General features: G+C 41.5%; 3 protein-coding genes across 3 annotated transcripts; all 3 read right to left on the bottom strand.

The window, feature by feature from the left end:
• Positions 1-286: 286 nt before the first annotated feature.
• LOC107304163 (zinc finger CCCH domain-containing protein 33) lies at positions 287-2,642 on the bottom strand. The gene has a single exon (XM_040523847.1). The coding sequence runs from the start codon at positions 2,444-2,446 to the stop codon at positions 608-610; it is 1,839 nt and encodes a 612-aa protein (XP_040379781.1). The 5' UTR covers positions 2,447-2,642; the 3' UTR covers positions 287-607.
• Positions 2,643-10,763: 8,121 nt separating this feature from the next.
• Positions 10,764-12,251, bottom strand: LOC102701824. Its single transcript, XM_006654890.3, has 2 exons — positions 11,922-12,251; positions 10,764-11,223 (listed from the first exon to the last, which is right to left on the bottom strand). Exons 1-2 carry the CDS (start codon positions 12,149-12,151, stop codon positions 11,010-11,012), a joined length of 444 nt encoding a protein of 147 aa, XP_006654953.1. The 5' UTR covers positions 12,152-12,251; the 3' UTR covers positions 10,764-11,009.
• A 4,614-nt stretch (positions 12,252-16,865) lies between these two features.
• Positions 16,866-18,704, bottom strand: LOC102701547 (trihelix transcription factor GT-3b-like). The gene is made up of 2 exons (XM_040524274.1): positions 17,579-18,704; positions 16,866-17,439 (listed from the first exon to the last, which is right to left on the bottom strand). The coding sequence occupies exon 1, from the start codon at positions 18,626-18,628 to the stop codon at positions 17,621-17,623; it is 1,008 nt and encodes a 335-aa protein (XP_040380208.1). The 5' UTR covers positions 18,629-18,704; the 3' UTR covers positions 16,866-17,439; positions 17,579-17,620.
• Positions 18,705-25,452: the final 6,748 nt, after the last annotated feature.

Below are 25,452 nucleotides of genomic sequence, written 5' to 3'. Positions count from 1 at the left end.
TATGACCCACCAACCACTTTAGAGGATAATCAATAGCAAATATGCAAATGTTTTATAATCCACTCTTTGGAGAGGGGGAAAAAAAGAGAAAGGCATCAAACAAAGGAAGATATGATATGCTCATGGAAGAACAAAAGAATATATACTGATGAATATATCTATCCATTGATGTACTGGTACTTGACAATGAGATTAGTACTACTGATAAAAAGCATATGTTCCGGATGAACATGAATCTTGCATGGTTCATATCATAAGACAGACAGCACATGGATCAAATCTTTGCTTATGCCCAAAGAGATATATAAATATAATATATATCGAGTAAATAATCTCTTGTTGGAAATCTTGTGTATACAAATATTTATAAACCCAAAGAGGGGAAAAATTAAAGAGTAATATCAGCTGTTCTTCATCAATCTAGAGCTTCCCTTTGGGCATACATGCTTCTTTGTTGATGATCAAGTATTATTTGTGAACAGCTTATATGTACTAAAAAACATCTCATTGAATCAAATTAAGCAAACGAAGGGGAAAAATTAATTGAAAGAAAGAACTTTTTTGGTTAGCTAGGTGCTATGAGCCGGTGATGATGTGATCATCTCAATCAGGCCACCATCTGCTCCTGCTCCGACCACTGCGCGAATATGTCGCCGGCGTGGCCGTCCTTGACAAGAGAGTTCACCCATGATACGTCCGGCTCGGCGGTCGGGGTGGCTTGGGTGGTCACCGGCATGGTGGATTGGCCGCGGAACGCGAAAGATGCCGACTTGCGGAACTTGTGCAGCTCGTCGGCCTGGACGCCCCAGTCCAGCTTGCCGTCCGGCGAGCCCCAGTCTGAGAGCATGGACGGCGCGCCGGTCGTCGCCGGCGACATGAGCGAGCGCGTGGCTGCCGGCGCGCGGCCGCCGCGGTCGATGAAGCTCTGGCTGCGCTTGGCGAACGCCGAGGCGCGGGAGCTCATGATTGCCTTCGCCATGGAGTGGTCGAGCCCGAACGCGGTGTTCGCGCCCACCATCGGCGAGGTCGGCATGTGCAGCTGCGTGTCCGGCATGGAGTTGTACGCCGGCATGTCTCCGGCCTGCTTGAGAGACAGCGCGTGGAGCTGGGACAGCATGGCCGGGTCGACGGAGCCGAGCAGGTCGGTGTAGTCCGGGACGGTCCTCGCCGGCGACGCGGTGGTGAGCGGCGAGCCGAGGCCGCTCGCCGCGCCCCAGCTCGCCCTCGGCGACGGCGCGTTGGACACCTTGTCGAACAGCTTCTGCTGGTACTGGTCCAGCGCGAGCATCTCGAGATCGAAGTCGAGCTCCCGCGCGCCGAGCGCCGTCTTGAGGCGGCTCACCGGGGAGGACGGCGGCCAGGCGGCGGCGGGGTTGAGCATCGCCGCGGCGGCCGCCATGTCGAGCCCGTTGGGCGGCGAGGAGCGCGGCGACGACACGGTGGGCTGCATGCCGACGGAGACGGCGGAGGGGTTGACGGCGCGGAGCTCGTCGGGCTTGTGGGCGAAGAAGCAGATGCGGCGCGCGCAGCCGACCTCGTCCTTGCAGAGGCGGGTCCTGTACTGCGCCGGGTGGAGCCAGCACTCGAACACGCCATGGGCATACTCGCACGAGTCTCCCTTCCGGCATGAGCCGCCCTTGCGGAACTCCGGGCAGGGGACGCAGCTGTAGGAGTAGCGGCGAGGGTCGCGGCGGCGCGCGTTCTCGCCGGGGTGGACGAAGGGGCACTCCGTCCAATCGTGGGAGTAGGCGCGGGAGCACGGCTTCACCTTGAAGCTGTACATCCTGAACTCGTCGGTGCTGAACAGCCCGCTCTTGAGGTCCGGCAGCGTCAGGTCCGGCGGGTACTCCTTCTTCGCCTCCTGCGGCGCCGCCGCCGCCGCCGGCGGCGGCGAGGCCGACTTCTTCGGCGACGAGGAGGGCGACACGGCCGGCGACTTCAGCAGCAGCCTGATAGGCTTCTCCGCGGCGGTGGCGCGCGGGAGGAGGTCCCCAGCACGGAGCCCCGCCGCCGAGAGCGCCTCCACCGACGCGCCGGCGGTGAGCAGCAGATGCGTAACCGCGACCGCGTTCGCCGCGCCACCCGCCGCCGCCATATGCAGCGGGGTAGCCCCATCCGTCTCCGACGCGCGCGCGGCCTCCGCCGGCGCGGCCGACAGCACGTACCCCAGCACCGCCGTGCTCCCATACAGCGCCGCCACCATCGCCGGCGTCCGGCTCTCCAGCCCCAGCCTGGCCACCCCGGTGGCGGAAGGGCCATACCACATCGCCGCCGCACCCAGCGACACCTTCTCCTCCTCCACGGCCCTCCTCACCGCCGCCACATCATCAGCCGCCGCCAGCTCAAGAACCACCGCCGCCATCGCCATCGCCGTCGCCTCCTTCCCGGACCCTTGCTGCTGCTGCTGCAGCGGTGGCGTGGACGGCTTGCGCGGCCCAGAGCACATGACAGAGAAGAAGCACCGCCTCGTTCTTGGTACTCAAAAACCTGTGCCCGTTCTTGTTCTCGTCAAAGAAGAAGAAGAAGTGAAGACCGATCGGAGCAGCTCGGCTGGTGGCGATGGAGAGGGGAGGTGGGTGGGGAATGGCGGGGAAGGGGTATATGTAGAGAGACGGGGGGAAGGAGAGGAGGGGAATAATGGAGGATGGGGAAGAGGTGGGGGTTGATGGAGATAAGGGAAGTGGGAGACGAAGCAGCTCGGCTCGTGTCCCGTTCGCGCGTTTTTTTTTCCTCTCTTTTTTCCCGGGTGAATTGTTTATAGAGAAAACAATAATGATTTTTTTTAAAAAAAAATGGCTGCTCTGCTCGCGTGGTCAAAAGGGAAGACGACGCGCACGAATCAGCCGTGGCGCCTTCTTCCTTCTCCCTTCGCTGCATCCTCCTTTTCCTTTTTTTTTTCTTCTCCTTTTGTTTTGTTTTTTCTCTCTCAAGAAAAATGGAGGAGATTTTGTTTTGTTTTTTTCTCTCTCTCAAGAAAATATAAGAGATTTTGGGATTTCAAGCTGGAGCTGCGGGTACCATGGATGTAGCCACGCCTGTTTCTCTCCTAGGAGACACTAGCCCCTCGGAGCGCAGGAGAAAACTTAGCAGTAATAGACCCGGGACAGTATATTTGTAAATAATAAATAATTTATAAGTAAAATTATATATATAAGTTCTTAACGATCTAAGTTAAGGATGAAAAATGAACTTTGGTAAAAACCCTAAAACTAATTCGAAATTTAAGATTAAAAATCAATTTTTAGTTTATAAGCATAACTAAAAGTGAAAAGACGGAGTTACTGATAACTTGAGTTATGAGATAGCCAGCGAAGCATGATAATGAATCAAGGTCGAAAGTGTAAGATTTGTTATGCTAGTGCTCGTTAATGGATTTTAAGTCCAGTCAAGCTAAAGACTAACACTAAACTGCACCCTCAACCGCCTCTATAAGCATTCAAAATGTGATAGGGAGGTCTGGTGTTACAATTTCTATCTAATGATAAACTACACCATCACACTTCTTGATCTGTGGCATTGAAGCCGAGTAGAAGGTCCAAGCACCATCACAGTTTTTGTTGCTTTGGTTCTCTCTAGCTAATGTAGAATTCTCATTTGTATGTTGCAATTTATATAGGAAATTATGGTCGTATCGGACTCAAACTTGCTCCCGATTTATGGATAGAAGGTTTACACTAATAGCCTCATCTTTTTTGATTTTCTTATATTTATAAGCCAACATTTAGATTTTTAACTTTAAATTTATAATTTATTTTGGTTTTTTTTTATCTTTTTTTATTTTTTTAAGCCTTAACTTTTAGATCGCTAAGAACACATATCTAAAAGTTATGTTTATAAATTATTTTTCAGTTGTAAATATTTCATTTAGTCCCCCCCCTAAATAGCCAACTTTAAAGTGGTTTTATCTCTATGTAAGAAAAAGGTTGCCCGCTGCTCCCTCCGTCTCTGAAAAAACCAACTTTTTAGTTTTTGTGTCGAACGTTTGACCATCCGTCTTATTTGAAAAACTATTAAGAAATTTTAAAAAAAATAGTCACACAACTATTCATGTTTTATCATCTAATAAAAATAAAAATATCAATCATAAATTTTTTTAATAAGACGAATAGTTAAATATTATATGTAAAAACTGAAAAGTTGATTAATTTTGGGACAGAGATAGTACATGGTTGAAGAGGAAGCAATATCGTTCGATTCAACGTACTTAGAAAAAAGGGGCCAAACATGTAACCCACTAGCATAGTGGAAGGATTTTGACATCCAACACAATGTGTAAAACTAAGTACTTAGAACTATCCCTATTTCAACCCTAAGGAAGAATCCACCTGACATTTGTTACCCTTTAAAAGAAGCACATACATGTGGCTCATCCCCAGTTTAATTTTAAGATGGTGTGATTAGCACCATGCTCTGAATAAAAAACCCGATCAATCACATATGCAAAAATCAGGAATTTCCTGCGAGAGATGAAACAGTACCATCTTTGAAGGCAATTTGCCCTATTCAATACAGTACTTAATCGATGCACCTATTTTACTTATATTCCATTCATACTGATTGAATTCGAGCAAATTTCCATAATCTAAAATTACACAATACGAGAACACGGATGGATCAAGGAAGTAGAGCATGAGCAACTAAATGAGATTGTTCTTGTTTGGCAAGTCCAGTCCCTATACTTTCTACGACGGCACTAACATATTCCATATTAGTGATTCATATAATTATAGTGATATTATAGTCACTAACATTAACATATGATCCCGTAGAAGAATGAGTCGTATGTTTGTGCCTGTATTGGCAATGCCATTATATACCTGCCACAGTAACCGGGTAAGTTCCCGTGTGCACAAGTTGGTGTGCCCACAGCCACACCGCAGACACCGTACGGCTTGTGGTGCCGACTGGCAGATATGGCCGTCTGTTCCACTGCCGGGTGGGCCCCACGCGGGTACATCATTCTGCCCCCTCCGCGGGTGGTGGGCCCCACGCGGCCGAATGGCAAAAACGAGGTTCACGCGTGCCCCTCTCTCTCTCTCTCTCTCTCTCTCTCTCTCTCTTCCCCCGTGTGGTGCTGACCCGACCCGATCTGTGCGAGTGGGGCGACGCCGTTAGATCCCGCCGTTACCCGCGCCGTTTACTTCCCTCCGCGGGGCCCACGTCGGATGCCGACGCGGCAATCGCCTGCACACACGTCATCAATCTGCCCTCAACGTAGGGCCCACGCGTGCCGGCAAATATCGGGGGACACGTGGCGGGGCGCGCGCGACCCTCGCCCATTGACTTTTCGCTACCACCCATTACCCACACCGCTCTCGCACCCCCAACCCACCGACATGTGGGGCCGGGAGGACACGTTGCCCAGGTGTCAGTGAGAAGGCTCGATCCGCCCGCGGTGGCGGGTGGTGTGCTTGGGGGCATGGGGTGGTGGGGCCCGCGCGTGTGGGTTTCCGAGTCAGGGTTCCATTCCACCGGGTTTCGTCTCGCCAGCGAGACGACCCGGTCCACGCCCTTCGCCGTCACCTCGCTGCAGTTCTAGTTTTTTATCATTATTTTTTTCAACTGTTTCTCTGATTTCCAGCTGCTGTTCCTGCTCATCTTCTCTGAAGACGCAGCGTGCACCAAATCTGACCGGAATTGCTCCACGGTTTCCAGGCACCAAACCAAACAACTGCACACGCATGCAGGCTGCTTCTTCAGCTCATGTACACGGTCTGCATCTAAGCTGATCATTCTGTCTCTAATTACTCTTAATCTTGCTGTTCTTCTGTGAGCGATTGACCATCAGTTTTTCAGCTAGCTAGCTGACTGACAGTGTCAAGCTGCCAAAAGCTCCCCCCGTTGTTGTCGTCGTCGTCCTCAAGTTTGAGCATGCACGGAAAATTCAGTAAGTAGCCATCTTTTGGCTGTTTTAGGCAAAAGAAAAGGAAACGATATATTTATAAACGAAAGAAAGAAGCATAAATTCATATAAACGGAAACGAAAAGATAAGATCGTATGAAGCCCCCACTTACAAACACAAACCTGGATCAGTGTGGAGTGATTAGCAAGCACTTGATATCCCGTAGTCAGTAGGTAGCACCACGAGGAAATCAGCTGATTGACTGACCTACATGCACGACCGGATTATTCATGTCTGGTAGGTCAGGTGAGCATATGCAAATTTATGCATGTGGAGGAATCCGGTCGATCTGACGCGTAGATAGATCATGCTTGTTGGTGTCGATCAAAATCGCACGTGTTCCATCACTTTGCACAGGCATGCAGCTCTGCATTATCACTAATTATTTACTTACTCGCCTGATCATTCTATACCGATAATGGAACATGAGTTAAGAGAATGATTTAGCTTGTATGATGGAATGAGATCGATGCAGCGTCCATCAGGTTCAGACTTTGTGCAGGGAGAATTTGTATGTTCAATTGTTCAGTCAGCACTGGCAAAGTTTTCTTAATTAATTTGCCTTCTTTTCCCTGAACAATTAAGGTTGCTGATTGTCCAATAAAGCTAGTTAACTTGTACCACTAATTAAGCTGCTATAACTGTACATGAGAAGAAATGATGTGCCCTGGATGCAAGGCAAAATGCATGCAGCCATTGGTCGAAGCCATCACGCGTGCTGCGGTGCACGTAGCTATCAGCAGTTAATCGATGACCTCAATTAGCAAATTAGCCAAGTCAGCATTTCATTAATTAATGGTCTCGCCGGAAGACTAGACCAGCTCAGCTCAGCTGCCTTTCTGCATCGGCTAAGTGAAACCTGATTGCAGCTATATGACTCTTATCTATCCTCAAGATTGAATCAAGATTTTCAACACCGGCCTTAGCTTGGCTTCCCTCAGCTGTCATCTGCTAACCACCAACTGAACTCCAGTAATTTTGCACACATATAGAACTAACTGTCGCTCTCCTATCAGTTGTGTGCAAACTTTGGAATCGATTTGATTGATGGATAGCCAGCCAGCTGGCTGTGATTAACTCAGCAGAAACGGGGACAGGTTAATTTAGTTCATGCATGCACAGAAGGAAATGATATTTGACAGCTTAATTTGTAAGATCAATTATATATGTTCTTGGTTAGAAAAATTAAACTCACTGAAGCTGGCTTGAATTCTACCTGAAGTAGCTTCTAGTCCAAGTAACACATGCTTGCACGGTCAATTGGTCAGCGCCTCTGCGTGGACTGATTGACTGGTCAACGGTCAACATAGTCTCGCGGCAACTGAGATTGTTTAGTTTCTAAAATTTTTTTCTAAAAACATCACGTCGAAACTTTAAACATCTAAATAAAGCATTAAATATAGATGAACCAAAAAACTAATTGCACGGTTATGGAAGAAATCTTGAGACGAATCTTTTGAGCCTAATTAGTCTATGATTAGCCATAAGTGCTACAGTAACCAATATGTGCTAATGATGGATTAATTAGGCTCAAAAGATTCGTCTCGCGGTTTCTAGGCTAGCCGTGAAATTCGTTTTTTTATTCGTGTCCAAAAACCCCTTCCAACATCCGATCAAATATTTGACGTGACACTTCTACCAAAGATTTTCTCAATCTAAACATCAAGATTTTCTCAATCTAAACACCAAGACGATGAGTCCATATAGTACACTAGTAGGACCTTCGACCTATGTACGTAGTAGTACTTTTGTAGGCCCTACCTGTGTACGTACGTATGTACGTATACTCTGTTCAAGAGCAGAAAATTCAGATTTAGGCCATGTTTAGTTTCTAATTTTTTTTAAAAAAACATCATATTAAATCTTTGCACATCTAAATAAAGCATTAAATATACATGAACATTAAAACTAATTACACAGTTATATGAGACATTGTAAGACGAATCTTTTAAATCTAATTATGACATGATTAGTCATAAGTGCTACAGTAATCAACATGTGCTAATAACAGATTAATTAGACTCAAAAGATTCGTCTTACAGTTTCTAGGCAAAATTTAAATTTTGTTTTTTTTATTCGTGTCCAAAATCCTTTTCCGATATTCGGTTAAACGTTTGACGTGGCCTTATTGCTAAAAATTTTTGGCAACTAATCAAGGCCTTACAAATGTAAATTCAGATAGTACTAAAGTCTACAGGTCGTATGTGCTCTAGACAAACCAAGATTGATGATAGATGCAGGTTGGTACTCACTCATTAGCTTCTCTAATGAATCTGCTCTTATTTGGTGGTCGGCTCAGGGTTCAGTTTTTTAATTAATCTGAAGAACAAAACACCTCAATTAACACAAGCCCTGATAGATCGATGCCATGATAATACAAGTCCATGCTCGAGTTGATGATGATTGGTTGCATCAAAAGCAAAGCTTTGTGCTAGCCGTGTATATATACATATCTATAGGCTGGCCAGATAGGGTAAAAACAGGCCAAGTCATACCTAACCCAACTTGGATTTGGGCAAAACCGTTGGTCCATGTTTTGCTGTGTCTCTATGCATGTTTAGCCAACCCCACTGGTAATATGACGCCTGTGGTAGTGGACTCAGCAATCATGGTTCTTGGTCTTTTCTTCTAATTGTTTTGGTTGTGGCTCTGCTTAATTTGTCTGAATTTGTCCCAATCATATATCAATAAGGCAGTATTAGGTATACACATATATGTGACTACATCAAAACATGAAAGAAGTTCCATGATATTGTCTGAAACCTGAATTATGCAGAGAAAAAAAAGTTGTTTTCTTTACTAGAAAAGAATATGGTAGTGCCAGATATCTGGAGAACGAGTGTACTACCCATTTTCTGGATATCAGTAAGCCAAACTAAAGGTAATTCAGAATTGACTGAAAAAAATTCACATGCCATGGATGAACTGTTGAGTATTTGTCACAACCTCTGCCAGAAAAAAAAAATAAAAAGGGGACAGGCAAGATGATTTCAGGAGCAACCACTGGTGAACACAGATATCTCATCGATCGATCGAAGTTGAATTGCTAGCTATCATATATTCAGGTAGCAATTTCCCAAAGGCAAGGAAAGCAAGAAAGGAGTGAAAAAAATTTTCCATGGCCATGAAAGAGACCGGCACTGTATGTATGCATGTATGTAGCTAGGCAGCAAGAGCAAGCGCGTGATGACAAGCCAATGCAATGCAAAGCACAACTCCACCGGCATCTAGCTAGCGATGGCGATAATGGTGCCGATTTTTTGCGGTGTCGAGAGGAGGCTTGTCGCCATCAACACCACCACCACCACCACCACCACCATCACCATCACCAGAGTGAATTCTGAATTGTCATCTCTCTCTCTCTCTCTGAAACTTTTCTCTCTTTCTTTGCCTCTCTTTTGGTTTTGGCTTCCATCCACGCGTTTTTGCGAATGAAAAATAATTTACAGATAAAACTTTTATATACGTGTCCATAACAACTTAAAATCAAAAGTTGTAAAATAAACCATAGTGAAAAAAACATCAAAATCAAGTTCAAAATTAAGTTTAAAAATTTAATTTTTACCTTATAAACAGTTGCAACTGTGAAACGATGGAAGCCTTTGACTCTTCGGTAGGCCGGCCGGCCTACCGGCTGGCTTTGCACTGTCCTTAGTTGTGTGGATGATTTTCTACCATTCATGGCTTTGATCTTCTAGTGCCATCTCATGCCCTGGGCTCCTCCTTAACCACACAAAATTAAATGCCATCAGAATTCACAAACGAACATAACAAGAGTGAAAAAAAGAAATGTTTGTTGCTTTTTATCTATGGCTGTGAATTGACTGAATCTTATTGTATTTTCGTTTTTCTTTTCCATCACTGTACTAGGGACACTTGTTTCGAGAAATTAATGGAGAGTTCTGGATTCTGAAGCAAGTAGGAAGATTTTGCAGTACCTATTTCTGATCGAAATGGGATGAGGCGACGCAGAGTGATGTGTGGGTGTGGGTTTTTTCTGTTGCTTCAAAGCAAGAAATGGAATATCTATCTATGCAATACATATGGTTTCAGTTCATTGCAAGTGGTTATGTGCCTCCATATTTTGGTCGTTGGGTTATATATTACAACAATTTCTGTGTAGGAGTAGCCACTCTCTCGTCATGATATTCTAGAAGGGCATGGTACATGACAAATTGCAAAATTTTGGCACAACAAATTTACACTCCTGTGGAATCTGCCACATAAAAAAAATACAAAAAAAAAGTGTGGCTTCTCAAGTTGAATCATAAGGGATTGTAGAATATGATTTTCTCAATCAAACTATTGGAGAAATAAGTACATGAATTTTGAGAGGTTTGACCTTGTAGCTATTACATGTGAATTTCACATGGCTCCACAGTTCATTCTTTTATTTGAGACGGCCACAAGGATAGATTTTTCCCATAAGATTTAATAGAATTCCGTACCCTAATAAAACTCTATGACCCATGTAAACATCCTTGAAGTTTTTTGTTGTTGATTGTTCAATTGAAACCATGAAGCTGAAACCTAAAAAAATGCTTGCAAGTTGATGATTCTGCCTGCCCCTGGTCCCAAACTTTTTCAGCTGGGCAAGGCCTTTGCTTTTCTTTCCAATTGATGCTGTTGTGTTTGTGTATGGTGATGGCAACAACAACAACAACTAGTACTGTTGTACCAGTTGATGAGAGGATTTGTGGAGTTCAGCCCACCACACTGATAACTGACTGATTTGCCCCCTTTTGCCTGCTACTACTACACTACAAACTAAGCCCCACCTGTTGTACCAATTGGTCTCTGCACCTTTCATTCATCTCCAAACTTTAATACCTAGTGCTAGCTGTTGATTGATTCATGGTATTGGCTAATAAGCACAGATGCAATGGAATGATAATCATCTTTCATTTGAGGTGTTCACAGATCCAGAACATGATTACATCTATCTTAATTAAGACAGCATGCCCCCTCTGATGGAGAATTGATCTTCTCTTTCGATTATAATTAGCACTCTGGGTATGATGTTTGACTGATCATGATGATGCTATTATCATCATGAGGGGAGCAATAGGATATTAACAATAATTGATGCATATATATTTGTATGTACTACAACTTGATGGCAGCCTTTTTGTTCTTCTTTGTCTTCTTCACCTTGACTCTGGTTTTAGTTTCAGGTTGGCCATCGGCGGTGCCGGACATGGCTGCTGCCGGTGCAGCGGTAGCTTCATCTTCTTCAGGTTTATTCGGCTCCTGCAACCCCTTCATGATGAACTCAGGCACCACCCAGTTGGACACGAAGTAGAAGAGCAGCATGACAGCACTGCATTTAGAAAACCAATTAATCCTGAATTTGGTGGCAACTATAAAATGGGATATTATGTAGTTAACTAGATGCATACTGAGCTGCCTAGTAGTAGTGACAGAAGTAATTTAAGCTCAAGTTTTTGCAGCTGGTGTAAAATACAGTGAGTTTTAACTTGCCATTGTTACTAAGCACAGAAACGAAAAGGAGAAGAGAAGGTCATGTGAAACTAAGGCCCTCCCAACAATTAGCCCAAGCCCAACCCAGAGTATACCTGGACCAAGAGACAACAAGGCCTAGTTTTGGCCCAATTAAAGATCAGAGCTTGGATGTGCTGCTCATAATGTGGCTATCCAATTTGCACCCAACTTTCAGATAAGATACAGCTGACTTCTGTCATTGCCTGGCTGCTTTGTGACTTTCATATAAGATACAGTTATGCTTGAATGATTAAGAGTACTATATCTTAGCTTGTGACAGTGTTTGATGGCATAGATATATAGCTTTTTGTGTTAGCGAACAATGTATAATTATATCTGTAATAACAAATATTTGAGGCTTAAATATAGCGTATCTGCCAACCATCAAATCATGCATATGCTTCATTCTGAATTTGATTGATTTTACTGTGAAGAACTGCAACTAACTTGTACAGTGCATCAGAGGCTAGCTTGTGGAGGAGCAAGAGAGAAGCATATATATAACACTATACTCGCCTGATTGGGATGAGGGAGGAGGTGTCGCCGGTGTAGGCCGGCGAGCCGGGGACCAGCTTGGGGCTCAGGATCTCGCTCAGCTCCGGCGGCAGCGCTCGCAGGCGCCGGCCCGGGAGCACCCTTGCCGCCCCAAAATCCGCCGCCGCTGCCGCCGTCGTCCTCCGACCGGGAGCGAAGCAGCTGCCGCCGCCGCGGGTGGTCGTCGTCAGCGCAGGCGCCGCTGCCTCCATGGATGGAGATACGTACTCAGGTAGCTAGCTCAACGACGGCGAGATATTTTCCGAGAGGGTTTAGCTCAGCTCAGCTGGCTAGGTTTTGGTTGAGGTGTTCCTTCCGTTTCGGATAACGAGTAGTAGTATTTGTCTCCGCCTGCTTCCTTCCCGCCCATTCTGCTCGACGTCGACGGCCCATATCGCCGGCCGGCTTGAAGACGCCATAGAAAGTAAAATCAGGCCCAATAAGAAGAGGAAGCCCAACCAATTCTTCTTCCCATTGGATAAAGGTGTGATGATATGTATACTTGTAAACTTGTCCAGTGGTTGTGTTGATTGGTGAATCTATCACCGTCTCACTGCTAACTTTCTATCTGTTTGGAAAAAATAGTAAAAAAATATTCCCCCATTTCATATCATAAGATTTCTTGGTCTTAACTAGATTTATATATATGTTAATAAATTTAAACACATATACAAAATATATACATTGATATATGGACGAATCTAGATAAACCTAAAAAATCTTTTAATATAAAACAGATAGATCAGTACGTCAATCCCTACACCAGCTCTATACTTTTTGTGCGAAGTATAAGTAATAAATATATGCATTAGTTAAAAGATAATACATGGAAAAAATTATGATAATGGTTAACAAAATGTTAAAATGTCGGGTAAATGATAGTAGGTGTAAAAATGGACTATTACCATGTGAACCTTTGTCTGTATTTTATATTATAAACTTCTCGGTTTCATGTTAATAAATCTATACACTTATTTAAAGTATATAAATTTACACAATAATTAATAAAAGTCTTTTAACAAGTAGCTGCCAGGCCAAGCATATTATGATGATCATGGACTAATATCGATGTGATGACGTGTACGCGCATATGCCTGCGTGTGTTCATGGTAGCCAAATTTGACGACGTACGGCCGTTGGATCGTGTGTACGCAGCTACGAGATTTCCCACCTACAGTACGTTACGTTACAGCTCGAAATTAACTGTAGAAGTTAATCATCAAATTAGTTAAGTAACTCTGTGTGTATCCATTCCACACGTTTACCCGCCCTTAGAGTGTTATTGACCACCGTATCAAATACTCGGACCGTTCATTTATCTAGAGCAACTCTCTAGCTCCATTTTATATTATAAGCTACTTTAGATTTATCTAAAGTAAACATCTTTTAATCTTTGAGATTCTTTTATCTACATGAGATATATACTTCGTCCCAGCTAAATTATAATCATACTTTAATCGTAGTATAGTTACATTTATATGTTTTTAATAAGAAAAAAAATACTCGGGCCGGAGATATATAAATCACTCCCCCTAATATATAGCACATCAAAGTTTGTAACGTTTACGCATGCTCCGTGCTTGGTTAGCTGATGAGAGTGAGATGTTTTTTGGGTGCAACTTGCATGGATGCAAATCATCCAAACAATTAAACGCGCGATCGATCGATTGGCCTTCAAATAATGCATCATGCATGCACATACGCAAGTTGGCAAGCAAGGCGATGAGGAAGCGGCGACAAAATTAGTTGGCACTACGTGTCAGCACGACAGTTGTTCGCTTTGTTGTGATCTGGAAGGACACACGCAGGACAATATATAACTGTTCATGAAAGAAGCTGTACTAGCTAGCTAGCCATAACATTATCTAAAAAAAAGCTAGCTAGCCATAAACACATATATTAACAGACTGCGTATATGTATGTCTAGCTAGCGTAGTACTCTATTGAGTGGCCACAAGTATTTCACATTTAGAAAAAAAATTAATCAAACTTCTAAAACTTTGACCATCAGTTAATCTTTTGATTTGAATACTTAGACTGAGTTTAAGATTGGAGGAAAACGATGATCGCATTGTAAGTATTTCTTCGGATTCATCTTGTTACCAAATATAAAAAAAATAAAATAGGTACTATGCATATTACTGTTTATCCAATCAACCATTTTTTGATTCACAATTTCTTTCTATTTTGGAATAAATTACTAGTTAATAAGATAATATGAAAAAACCAATAGAAATCTCCTTGATAAGATACGACATACGACATTGATCAGAACATATTGCCCAGTCTCATCGTTGAATCCATCGCCATCGATCGATCAGCTGCTTAAGGATTCAGGGGTATTGTAATTAAACGCACAATTAGTCGTTTGTCTACTTGTCAGTCACATCAGTATGTATCACAGATGTTATTGGTGCTTTAGACTGGACTGAGGGGAATATATTAATTGCGTGTTTCAAGTGGTCTCTCTCCAGATTTTGGCTAAACATGCGACCCATGACTTCACACCTGGAATATGCATGCGTGGGCCACCCGAGACAGATTTGTCCTCCTATCGATCATAAATTGTTGTTAATTAATTTTTGCTTACTCCACCGTAGATTCTGCAGTCAACTAGATTCTGGTAGTTTGCCGGATAGTTAAAATATTCTACGGATTATTGCAAATTGAATTACCCATTTACCCCTACTAGAAAGAGGTCAGATATATCTTTGACATTGCCAGCCAGTACTTTCTCAGTATTGTGAAAGATAACAAGTGTGCATTTTCTACTCCTATAGATCAAGAGACAATCTTAATCTTAAATGTGAGAATGATATCAGATCGACGTGATGAAACCGTCATAACGTGTGAGCACTAATAATAGACAAATGCCCAAGTTTGAAAAAAAAAAATAGAAGAAGTCATATAATACCCATCATATACAACAAACACGACAGAAACAACAACGACAAGATCTTATCAACTACTCATATATAGTAGTATATTAATTGTAACGAAATCAGCAGTGTCATCACTCATCACCAAAGAGCCTGCTGCTAGCTGTTTAATTTAATACTTATATAGTACAGCAACTGGGAAAATACACCAGGTATTTTTTCTATTCCAACTAGGTGCATTTATACCGGTATTATAAACAATCATAAAAAGCCAGAGAAATTGGGAACATCTTCACAAAATTATTAATTAAATTCTAAATCTTAATGGTTGTTTATATTAAAATTTGACAACATTTGTAAAATGGAATGCAGTAAATGGTTGTTTGTATTGTTACATCAAATAACCTCCAATCAACGAGATTAATAGAAAAACCAAATAAAGATCATCATTTTATTGACCATATATACATATTATTGAGGTGCTAGAACCAAACAAACATGGATCGATGAAACATCTTGCTAGTCATCATCTCACCAGTCTGATTGCTTGTTGCCATTGTGAACACTCAAGGTCACACGCACCAAAAGTGAACAGTGAGCAGGACATGTCAAGAAAGCTGAAACGTACCAACTAGGCAATTTGTGCATATCTTAGATAGATAATGGCTATATTGATGATACGCTGACGGTGCAAAAATTCATAGGAGTACTTAATTAAATTGATGGCATGTTTTGAAAGGTAGCACATATATATAGCTAAAGCAAGTTATTTTACCCTCAAGCACAATCAAGGAATCAAGTGCAGACAGACTAATGAGCATGTTTTGAAAAAAAAAAACTGCAAAATCAATGGTGATGTGTTTCTTCCGCATCTCTTATTCATACATCTTACCCATTGTTTAGTGACATATACCATTCATGATCAGAATTCAGAAAACAACCGTCTTTGCCCCCAACAAACTGCTGTCGTTACTGACCACACGCACCATTGAGTATGCTGGAAGCTACTACCACATGCACTAAAGTTAGCAGCTTGGGCAGTATAGTCTTACATGTAATTGATATCATGCATGTGGCTTTCGCATGAAGATTTCACATAGATATAGAGCTTAACTACTGCATATTTTCTTGCATGGTTTATATATCTAAATGCTACTACTTTTAGGCAAGAATATATAGTAACTTACGACAAAATGGTAACTAGACAAGCTCAACACATAGCAGTACATATGACAACAGCTAATATGTGTGTGTATGCTGAAGAAAAAAAAACATAAAACCACTTAATAAAGCGGCTAAACTACATAATACTACAGGTTTGCAATTTTCTGACAAAAACGAACGTTTACATGTATACGCTTGCATTCATACTCTACTTTTCTACACGTACACACTGTGCTGCAGCAGCTGGTCCATGGTTTCATACCCTGCATGACACGGCCTTTACTAGGCATGCCATGACCAGGCCGGAATGACGCGCATTTGACATCATCAGGGAGCCCATTTGAGCTAATCTTAACAATTATATATCAGGCTGGCAATCGCCACCAACATATGCATGGTGTATTACTATCAGCATTGTTGTTCTAGTGGCTGTTAATAATGGCTTCTACACCTCTCTCTCTCTCTCTCTCTATCTCACATGGATGGCTGCCTGCAATCTGCATACATGGGCATATTTTTCATGCAGGGCATCAATACCCTTCCTCCATGATAAGCAAAGCAAAGCAAAGACTGCACACTGCACCCCATCATGCATGCATATGCATATATGTATACACACACAGACATACATATCCTATAGTAGTAGTAGCTAACAAGCTAGCTAGTTCCATCCACTACAATGCAACAAGCATCTCTCATCTTTTTTTTCTTCTCTCATGCACCAAGAGAAACTTTTCAGATGCAAATCTCTTTACCATGCAAACTGAAAAGCAGGAAAGATCTAGCGAGACCATGTCGCCCAAAAGCTACACCACTGCACGCAGAGAGATATCTCTCTCTGAAAAGCAGCAGATATAATGAACGGGAGGAATCAGCACGTACACACCACCACCACCACCACCCTTGTTCCTGCAGAGATTCTACCGATCATCTTCAAAAGAAGATATAGCTAGCCACGGTTGCAAGAGGAAGGACAAGATATATAGATAGCACATCGATTTGATCATGCAAAGGCATGCATAAATGCAACTACCCATCCATGCGTTGGAAAAGCTAGCTCGAGCCAATATGTCTTCCTCCTGAAGCTTGATATGATCAGAGCTTGAAGATGGCATGGGCTGGATAGATATCTACTCTAGCTAGCTAATTAATACTAGCAAATTAACTAACTAAAGAATTAGTCAGACGTTTGATGCATCAGTTGCAAAATTAACCTGACTGGCCATTTGATCAAACTGAGCTAGCTAGCTAGCTATAGCAGTACACCTCCTTAATTTGAATTTCTTGACCATTCTTCACTGTCTTCTACAGAGAAAAGAGAAACCCTAACAAAAGATGAGATGGGAAAGACTAAAGACCATGGATTGATCGATCGATCGATCACTAGAACGGCTGATGATCTAACATAGCAAATGGATCGGCCGGTCGGGGCGCGCGCTTCGCGGCGGTGCATTGTCCTGAGCAATGAAGAACAATCCAGTAATTACGATCGATTCGATCTCCATGGGGGAAGAACAGATTCACTAATCACTAGCTACATTCAGATGTTGATCATCAGGATGAGGAGGGGAATGGATGGAATCGATCGGTTCGTACCGGCGGCGGTGCGTGCGGATAGAACAACATTGGATGCGTGGATCAGGCGGATGCGTCGCCGGCGTTGAGCTTGGCGAGCAGTGCGGCGACGAGCTGGTGGCGGCGCTCCTCGCGCTCCTCGGCGCGCGCCCGCCAGGCGTCCTCGCGCTCGCGCCAGCGGCGGACGAGCGCGAGCCGCTCCTCGCCGAGCGCGACCATGGCTGTCCGCCACTCCTCCTCGCGTGCGCGGCGCTCGGCCTCGCGCGCCTCCGCCGCCTCCATCCACCGCTCCTCCATCTCCAGCTGCCGCCGCATGAACTCCCGCAGCATGGCCTCCACCTCGCCCTCGACCCCGCCCGACCCCGACGTCCTCCTGGCCGCCGCCGCGGCCGCCACCGCCTTCCTCCTCCGCTTCTTCGACCCAGACCTCGTAGTGTCCCCCGAGGCTCCGTCTCCATCATCTTCCTCGGCCTGCTCCGCCTCCTCGTCGTCCTCCTCATCCCCCTCGCCGCCGCCATCGTCCTGCTCATCGGGCTCCTTCCCCTTGACCTTCTTCCTCTCCAATGCCCGCGCCCTCTCAACCCTGGCGTCGAATATCCTCCTCAGCTCATCATGAAACGGAAACGACGACGGCGAAGCCGCAGTCGACGCCCCCCTCGCGGCCGCAGCACCACCCTGCAGCATGATCTGATCCGGGGCCACGGCCAGCGCCCCCTCGGTGCCCTTGAAGCGGGTGACGAGGTTCTTCCACTTGGACTTGCACTGATCGGGAGTCCGCGAGAAGCCGAGCGCGTGGAGGCGCGCGGCGGCGGCCTCCCAGAGCGCCTTGTTGCGTTTGGTGGAGAGGAAGGAGTGGTCGAGGTCGGCGCGGATGGCGAGGAAGGCGGCCGTCTCGGCGTGGGACCACTGGGGGAGGCGCTCCCGGTCGGCGGAGGAGGAGGGCGGGGGGTCGGGGAGGAGAGGCGGAGGCGGAGGGGGGAGTGGGTCGGGGGCGAAGTGGTGGGGAGGGGAGGCGAGGAGGGGGTGGTATGGGTTGGAGAAGGAGGAGTTGAGGTGGTGGAAGGGATCCATGGTGGTAGTGGGAAATGGGAGAAGGAGAGGAGAGGAGGAGGAAGAGAGGATTCAATTCAAGGGAGGAAAAGAGAGAGAGAGGGAGATGGAATGGGAGGGAAGTCAAGGGGGGCTGGGCGCGGAGGGAGGGAGAGATCGAGAAAAGCGGAGGGAGGGAGGAAATCTGTTTCAACGCGGAAACAAGGTTGCTTGCTTTCCCACTGCTTTTCCTCGCTAGATCTGGGATCCTCTGCGCCACGCCGCTCTTCGCCTACTCTTCTTTTTTTTTTCCCATCCTCACATCGGATGTTTAATATTTATTAAACGTAGTTTATTAATGAAACTCATCTATAATCTTGAGCTAATTTACGAGACGAATCTAATAAGCCTAACTAATCCATGATTAGCCCATGTGACGCTATAGTAAACATTTACTAATTATAGATTAATTAGGCTCAAAAAATTCGTCTCGTGGATTAGCTCTCGTTTATGAAATTAATTTTTTTTATTAGTCTATGTTTAATACTTCAAATTAGTATCCAAACATCCGATGTCACATGGGGCTAAAAAGTTTAGCCCCATCTAAGGCCTTGTTTAGTTTCTAAAATTTTTTCTCAAAAATATCACATCAAATCTTTGGACATCTAAGTGAAGAACATAAAAACTAATTAAATAGTTACGAAGAAAATGTGAGACGAATTTTCTAAGCCTAATTAGTATATGATTAGCAATAAGTGCTACAGTAACCAAAATATGGTAATGATGGATTGATTAGACTTAAAAGATTCGTCTCGCGGTTTCTAGGCGGAATTTAAAATTTGTTTTATGCTTAGACTACGTTTAATACTTCAGATGTATGATGATACGAGTCGATGTGGCATCTATTTCAAAAATTTTTGGAATCTACACACTGCCTAAACAACCCCTTAATAATCCAATGAATCAATTAATTAATTATGGATTTTTTAATTATTGAGCGTATATTTTTTCAAACTTAGGCCCAATTAGTTCCAAAAACTTTTCACAAAACATCACATCAAATCTTTAGACATCTAAATAAAGCATTAAATATACATGAACATTAAAACTAGTTATATAGTTATGGGGAAAATCGTGAGATGAATCTTTTGAGCCTAATTAGGACGTGATTAGCCATAAGTGCTACAGTAACCAACATGTGCTAATCACGGATTAATTAGACTCAAAAGTTTCATCTCGCGGTTTACAGGCAGAATATGATATTTATTTTGTAATTAGACTACGTTTAATACTAAATGTATGTCTAAAGATTTGATTTGATGTTTGTGAAAATATTTTTTGCAAACTAAACAAGGTCTCATGTCTCATATATTGTAAGAGGTGATTGTTTGTCTCTTTTTATGTAAAAATGCTAAATGACATATTTATACATAAAAAAATATAAATAAAATTTTATATACATATCTTAGCGAACTAAAAAATAATGCTGAAAAATAAATTTTGATGAAAAACCTAAAAATTAACTGTTAAAAATTTTGTCTTATGAGCATAAACATCAGTGAAAAGATAATGGTGTAAGTTTTGTGAAAAGAATCATATGTAAAAGTTTTTCGTCTGATGTTTCTAAGAAAATTTCTATTTATAAATTTAATTTAGGCATTTATACTTCAAATAACTATCTAAAAATTAGGTAATTTTTCGATCCTAAAAGGTCAGCTATCTCAGACACAGTGATACTACTCCCTTAGATAGACACATGATCAGGATCATCTTTTGCTTTTTTAAAAAGACAAACAACATATTTACAAAAAAATAATTTATAAATAAAAATTATAAAAGTGTTTTAGGAATAAAAAACAAAGGCTGAAAAATAAACTATGATAAGAAAACCCTAAAATAAACTCTAAATTTAAGGTTAAAAAATTAAATTTTGGCATATAAATATAAGAAAAATGAAAATATTAGGCGTGAGATGAAGTTCTTCCTTTATTTTAGAAATGCACATAATAGTCAAACTTATAGCACAAGATTAGTTTTAGAAAAGGATATTAATGTAGATTACGTACAATTGTATAATCATAGAGATAGTGTATAATCATAGATATAGTTTTTGGCAGTGATTACAAATATTTGAGCAATGATGAAACAAGTGTATGGGAGACTACCTCTGTATGTAAATACTTTTCACTAGGATATTGTTCGACTACATGTCGTCTTTGTTTATATATAAAAATGGCTTAACTAAGCATAAACATTGAACTTCTGTTCACATTAGTTTTGAGAAAGTACTAGTGGTATCTGCAATAATATAAGTTAATATTGTTAAGCTAAACATAACGAGTGTGATTGTTTATCTTATTCAAGAAAAAACAAACAACAAATTTACAAATAAAAAATAAGATATATATATATATATATATATTCGTTAGCGATATAAAAGTGAACACTGGAAAATAAACTCCGATAAAAAAACTTCAAAATCTAATTCAAATTTAAAATTAAAAAATTTAAAATTTTACTTATATATAGAAATAAGCAAAAACGAAAAGGCGAAGCCCACTGTCTATCTGCGAAGAGAATGGTGCTTATATTTTCCGTGCATTTGTCCACCAAATACATAGGCCCAGTTCAGTTTGCAAAAACATTACACGGATATAAGGACACACATTTAAATTACTAAATATAGTTTAATTAGAAAAATATACAGATTCCTTCCAGGAACTGCATATGTGGTGGTAGTAGTACATGTGTTGTCCGGTTACTAGCTAGTTTGTGGGAGAAGGAAGTGGCGATAGAGTGAGGGGTTCGCAGGGGATGCGTGGTGGGGCCCCACGGGGCCGCGGCGCATTGCGTTTGGGGCGATGGAGGGTGGCGTCACGCGGACGACAGCGCGGCGTAACCCCAGCGATGGATCGATCTAGAAGTAGAAGAGCGGCTTCTTCTTCTTCTTCCTTTGCCGCGAAGGCTCGGAGGATCCATCTCCTCTTGGTTTCCGCGTTCCATTTGGCGGCGGCGCTGTGCTGTGCTGTACAGAAAAAAAAAAAAAAACACCAGCTGCAAGTCTGCAAGCCACCGGTTTCCATTTGGAGCACCAGTACCAAAATTTTTTCAAACCTTTCCTGGCACGTACTTCATGTTTCTAAACTAGATCTTTTAAATTGCAGCAGTCAATTATATCTCATTTATATCATTAAATAGTCATTATAAATTTAGATAATATTTCATCTTTCATTAATAAGCTGACTTTTAACCTAAAAACCATAGGTCTAAACAAACAAACATCTTTTTATTTATTACATTTTAAGTCAAAAGCTAAATTCGAGAAGCATTTTTTTTACTTATTTAAAGTAGAGGTAGAACCTCATCATTAAATTTGAAGCTTTCAAACCACCGGGTTATAAATCATATTCTGAATAGTTACGAAAGCTTAAGTTAATAAGCCTAAGCTGAAACAAAGAGAATTATTACTTGTGCCATCCGTTTTAAAATATAGATATTTCTAGATTGTTTAGCATATATTAAGATTGATAAAAGATATATATCATTTCAGTCACTTCTATGGTCAATTTTTACATTTATAATGATTTATATATCCTTTCTAATTTCTGATTGGCTGAAGAATCATTGATGTAATGAGAAGCACGTGAATCATCAGATATGCTTATATCGTGGTACTAAATTTAAATTCTATAAATATTTATATTTTAGAATAGAGGAGGCGGACGCCTCCATCTAGATATAGGCCAGGAACTTGTCCATCGGCGTATAAAACTGAACGGTGGATTCAGGCATGGCTAATTAGATATTAGAAAAAACCTTGAAATTTAATATAGTTTTCTTAAAAGCTTAAATTATATATATATATATAAACATATCATTTAGAGCAGTACAATAGTAGGCTATAAGCCAGCTATAACATATTTTAAATTTTAAAGAGATAAGAGGGGAGAGAAGAGAGATGAGTTACTAATTTCTAGCCAGCTACACACGGACTCTAAGACACAGTGTGTATGACATGTGGGACCATGCACTAATGTTTGTAGGTAACTATTGTATGAATTGGCTATTAGATTAACTTATGAATTGGAGCCAGTAGTTGGCTATACTATTGAAATTGCTCTTAGCATATCTGTAAGCATGAAAAACAAGAAAGTAGAAGTTAGGGGTTGTTTAGTTTGTAATTTTTTTTTGCAAAAACATTACATCAAAACTTTAAACACATATTTGAAATATTAAACTTAGTCTTATTACAAAACAAATTTCAGATTCCGACTGGAAACCGTGAAGCGAATCTTTTGAGTCTAATTAATCCGTCAGTAGCACATGTTGGTTACTGTAGCACTTATGGCTAATCACGTCCTAATTAGACCTAAAAGATTTGTCTCACTATTTCCTTCATAATTGTGTAATTAGTTTTAACATTTATATATATTTAATGTTTTATTTAGATGTCCAAAGATTTGATTGGATGTTTTGGAAACTAAACAGCCCCTTGGAAAGGAAGAGAAAACAACGCACCCCTAGTCAACTTACAACAGTAGGGTAGAGTTGTTGTGTAGAAGGGTACAATTACAAACGCATGTCGTAGAAATTCCGGCAAGCAGATGGATCTTCTAGAGAAAGATGAGCGTGTGGCGTGCGATGCAAGAACAAGAGACCGGGGATTATTTGACCAAGCTAGTAACAGTAGTACGCCTGCAATGTTGCAATATACACGGTTCCTAAAAATTCTTAGGAGAGAGATCACGTCGACACGTACGATCATATATTTAATATATAAGTATTAAACATAGTTTAATTATAAAACAAATTTAGATTTTGCTTAGAAACCGCGAGACGAATCTTTTGAGTCTAATTAGTCCGCCATTAGCACATGTTGGCTACTGTAGCACTTATGGCTAATCATATACTAATTATGCTCAAAAGATCCGTCTCACAATTTCCTCCACAACTGTGTAATTAGTTTAAATGTTCATGTATATTTAATGATTTATTTAAGTGTCCAAAGATTCGATGTGATGTTTTTAGGAAAAGTTTTTAGAAACTAAATGGCTGATTAGATCTAGGGACTTTTTACAGTCGATTGTCCCTCGGAGGTTAATTTGTACATTAATTAGGGGTGTTAAATATAGACCGGTAACAAAACTAATTACAGAAATAAAAACTATTTCATTAGACAAATGTTTCAAGCCTCATTAATCTACGATTAACAAATGTTTACGGTAGCATCACATTCGCTAATCATGGACTAATTAGGCTCAATATATTCATCTCACGAAATAGTTCACACTATGAGGTGAGTTTTATTAATAGTCTATATTTAATACTTCTATGACCCCGTTCAGTAGGAAAGGAGAAGGGGTCTAGTTATCTGGCACGAAAAACACAGTAAAAGATTAGTACATGATTAATTATTAATTATTAAAAAATATAAACAGATTAATATGATTTTAAAATAACTTTTTATAGAAAATTTTTAAAAAACACCCATTTAGCAGTTTGGGAAGCGTGCGCACGAAAAAAAGAGGGTTAGATAACTTATCTGGGGTGACTGAACACGATCTAATTAGCTAGCTAGTGTCCAAACATTCGATATGACATAGCATTAAAAAAGTTGGAGAGAAACGAACAGTGTGTAAACAGAGCCAATATACTCCAGTACAATCGATCGATGTCCTTGTCACCTACCGATCGTGATCATCAGATACGACTCCTCATCTCATCGATCCAAGGTTGACGAAACCGAACGCACTCTCTCTTCTGTGCTGCCTATAGATAGCTAGCTAGCTTGACCTATATCCGAGCACATCTAGCTAGGCAGCTACCCATACCCACCTACCTAGTGCGAACGACGACGGAATCTCCGGCCGGCCGGTCCGCCGCCCGCCCAACTCCGCCTCACCGGAGCTGACAACGATGGCACCGGTCACCACTGCTAGGGTCGCTCTCGCAACAGCGTATCAACCTTCATCTTTTCGATTTTGGTTATACCTAGGGCTTATTTAGTTTGTAAAAAATTTTTGTAAAAACATCACATTAAGTTTTTAGACACATATTTAAAGTATTAAACGTAGTCTAATTATAAAACAAATTTCAGATTTCGCCTGAAAACCATGAGATTCTTTTGAGTCTAATTAATCTATCATTAGCACATGTTGGTTACTGTACCACTTATGGCTAATCATGTTCTAATTAGGCTCAAAAGATTCGTCAGACGATTTTCCCATAACTGTGTAATTAGTTTTAATATTCATGTATATTTAATGCTTCATTTAGATGTCCAAAGATTTGATGTGATGTTTTTAGAAAAAGTTTTTGAACTAAACAAGGCCTTATAAGCTAAAACTTATATTTTTAACCTTAAGTTTAAATTACATTTTAGGGTTTTTTATGTATTTTATTTTTCAGTCTTGACTTTTAGATCGATAAGAATATGTATATAAAAATTCTATTTATAAATTATTTTTCATTTACAAATATGCTAATCCCAATCATATTTGTAAGAAGTCTTGGTCCTGCGTTCATAACTTTATCTATGGATCAGTGTGTATATAGTGTGTATATATATCCCTAGATTTATACCGATATTTATTACCATCGGTATAAATCTAGCAAAAACAGAATATTTTATAATATGAAATAGAGATAATCATAGATAGCTATTTACCCGTGTACTAAATCTAAATATAATTCTATATATTCATATTCAACTCGACGCCAATCCAAATTCATATTTTCTCATGTAAACAGATGGCCTCTCATCCAATTCAATGAAACTAGATAAAAAGTTTTCATGAAAAGAAAGGAAAAGGATATTATTACCTTGTATTTTAATAAATAACATCGTTTACTTTTTGTCACATATT

The sequence above is a fragment of the Oryza brachyantha genome, chromosome 5, assembly GCF_000231095.2.
Source record: "Oryza brachyantha chromosome 5, ObraRS2, whole genome shotgun sequence".
Lineage (NCBI taxonomy): Eukaryota > Viridiplantae > Streptophyta > Magnoliopsida > Poales > Poaceae > Oryza > Oryza brachyantha.
Note: the sequence above shows the minus strand (reverse complement) of the source record. Positions and strands in the feature narration are given on the sequence as shown.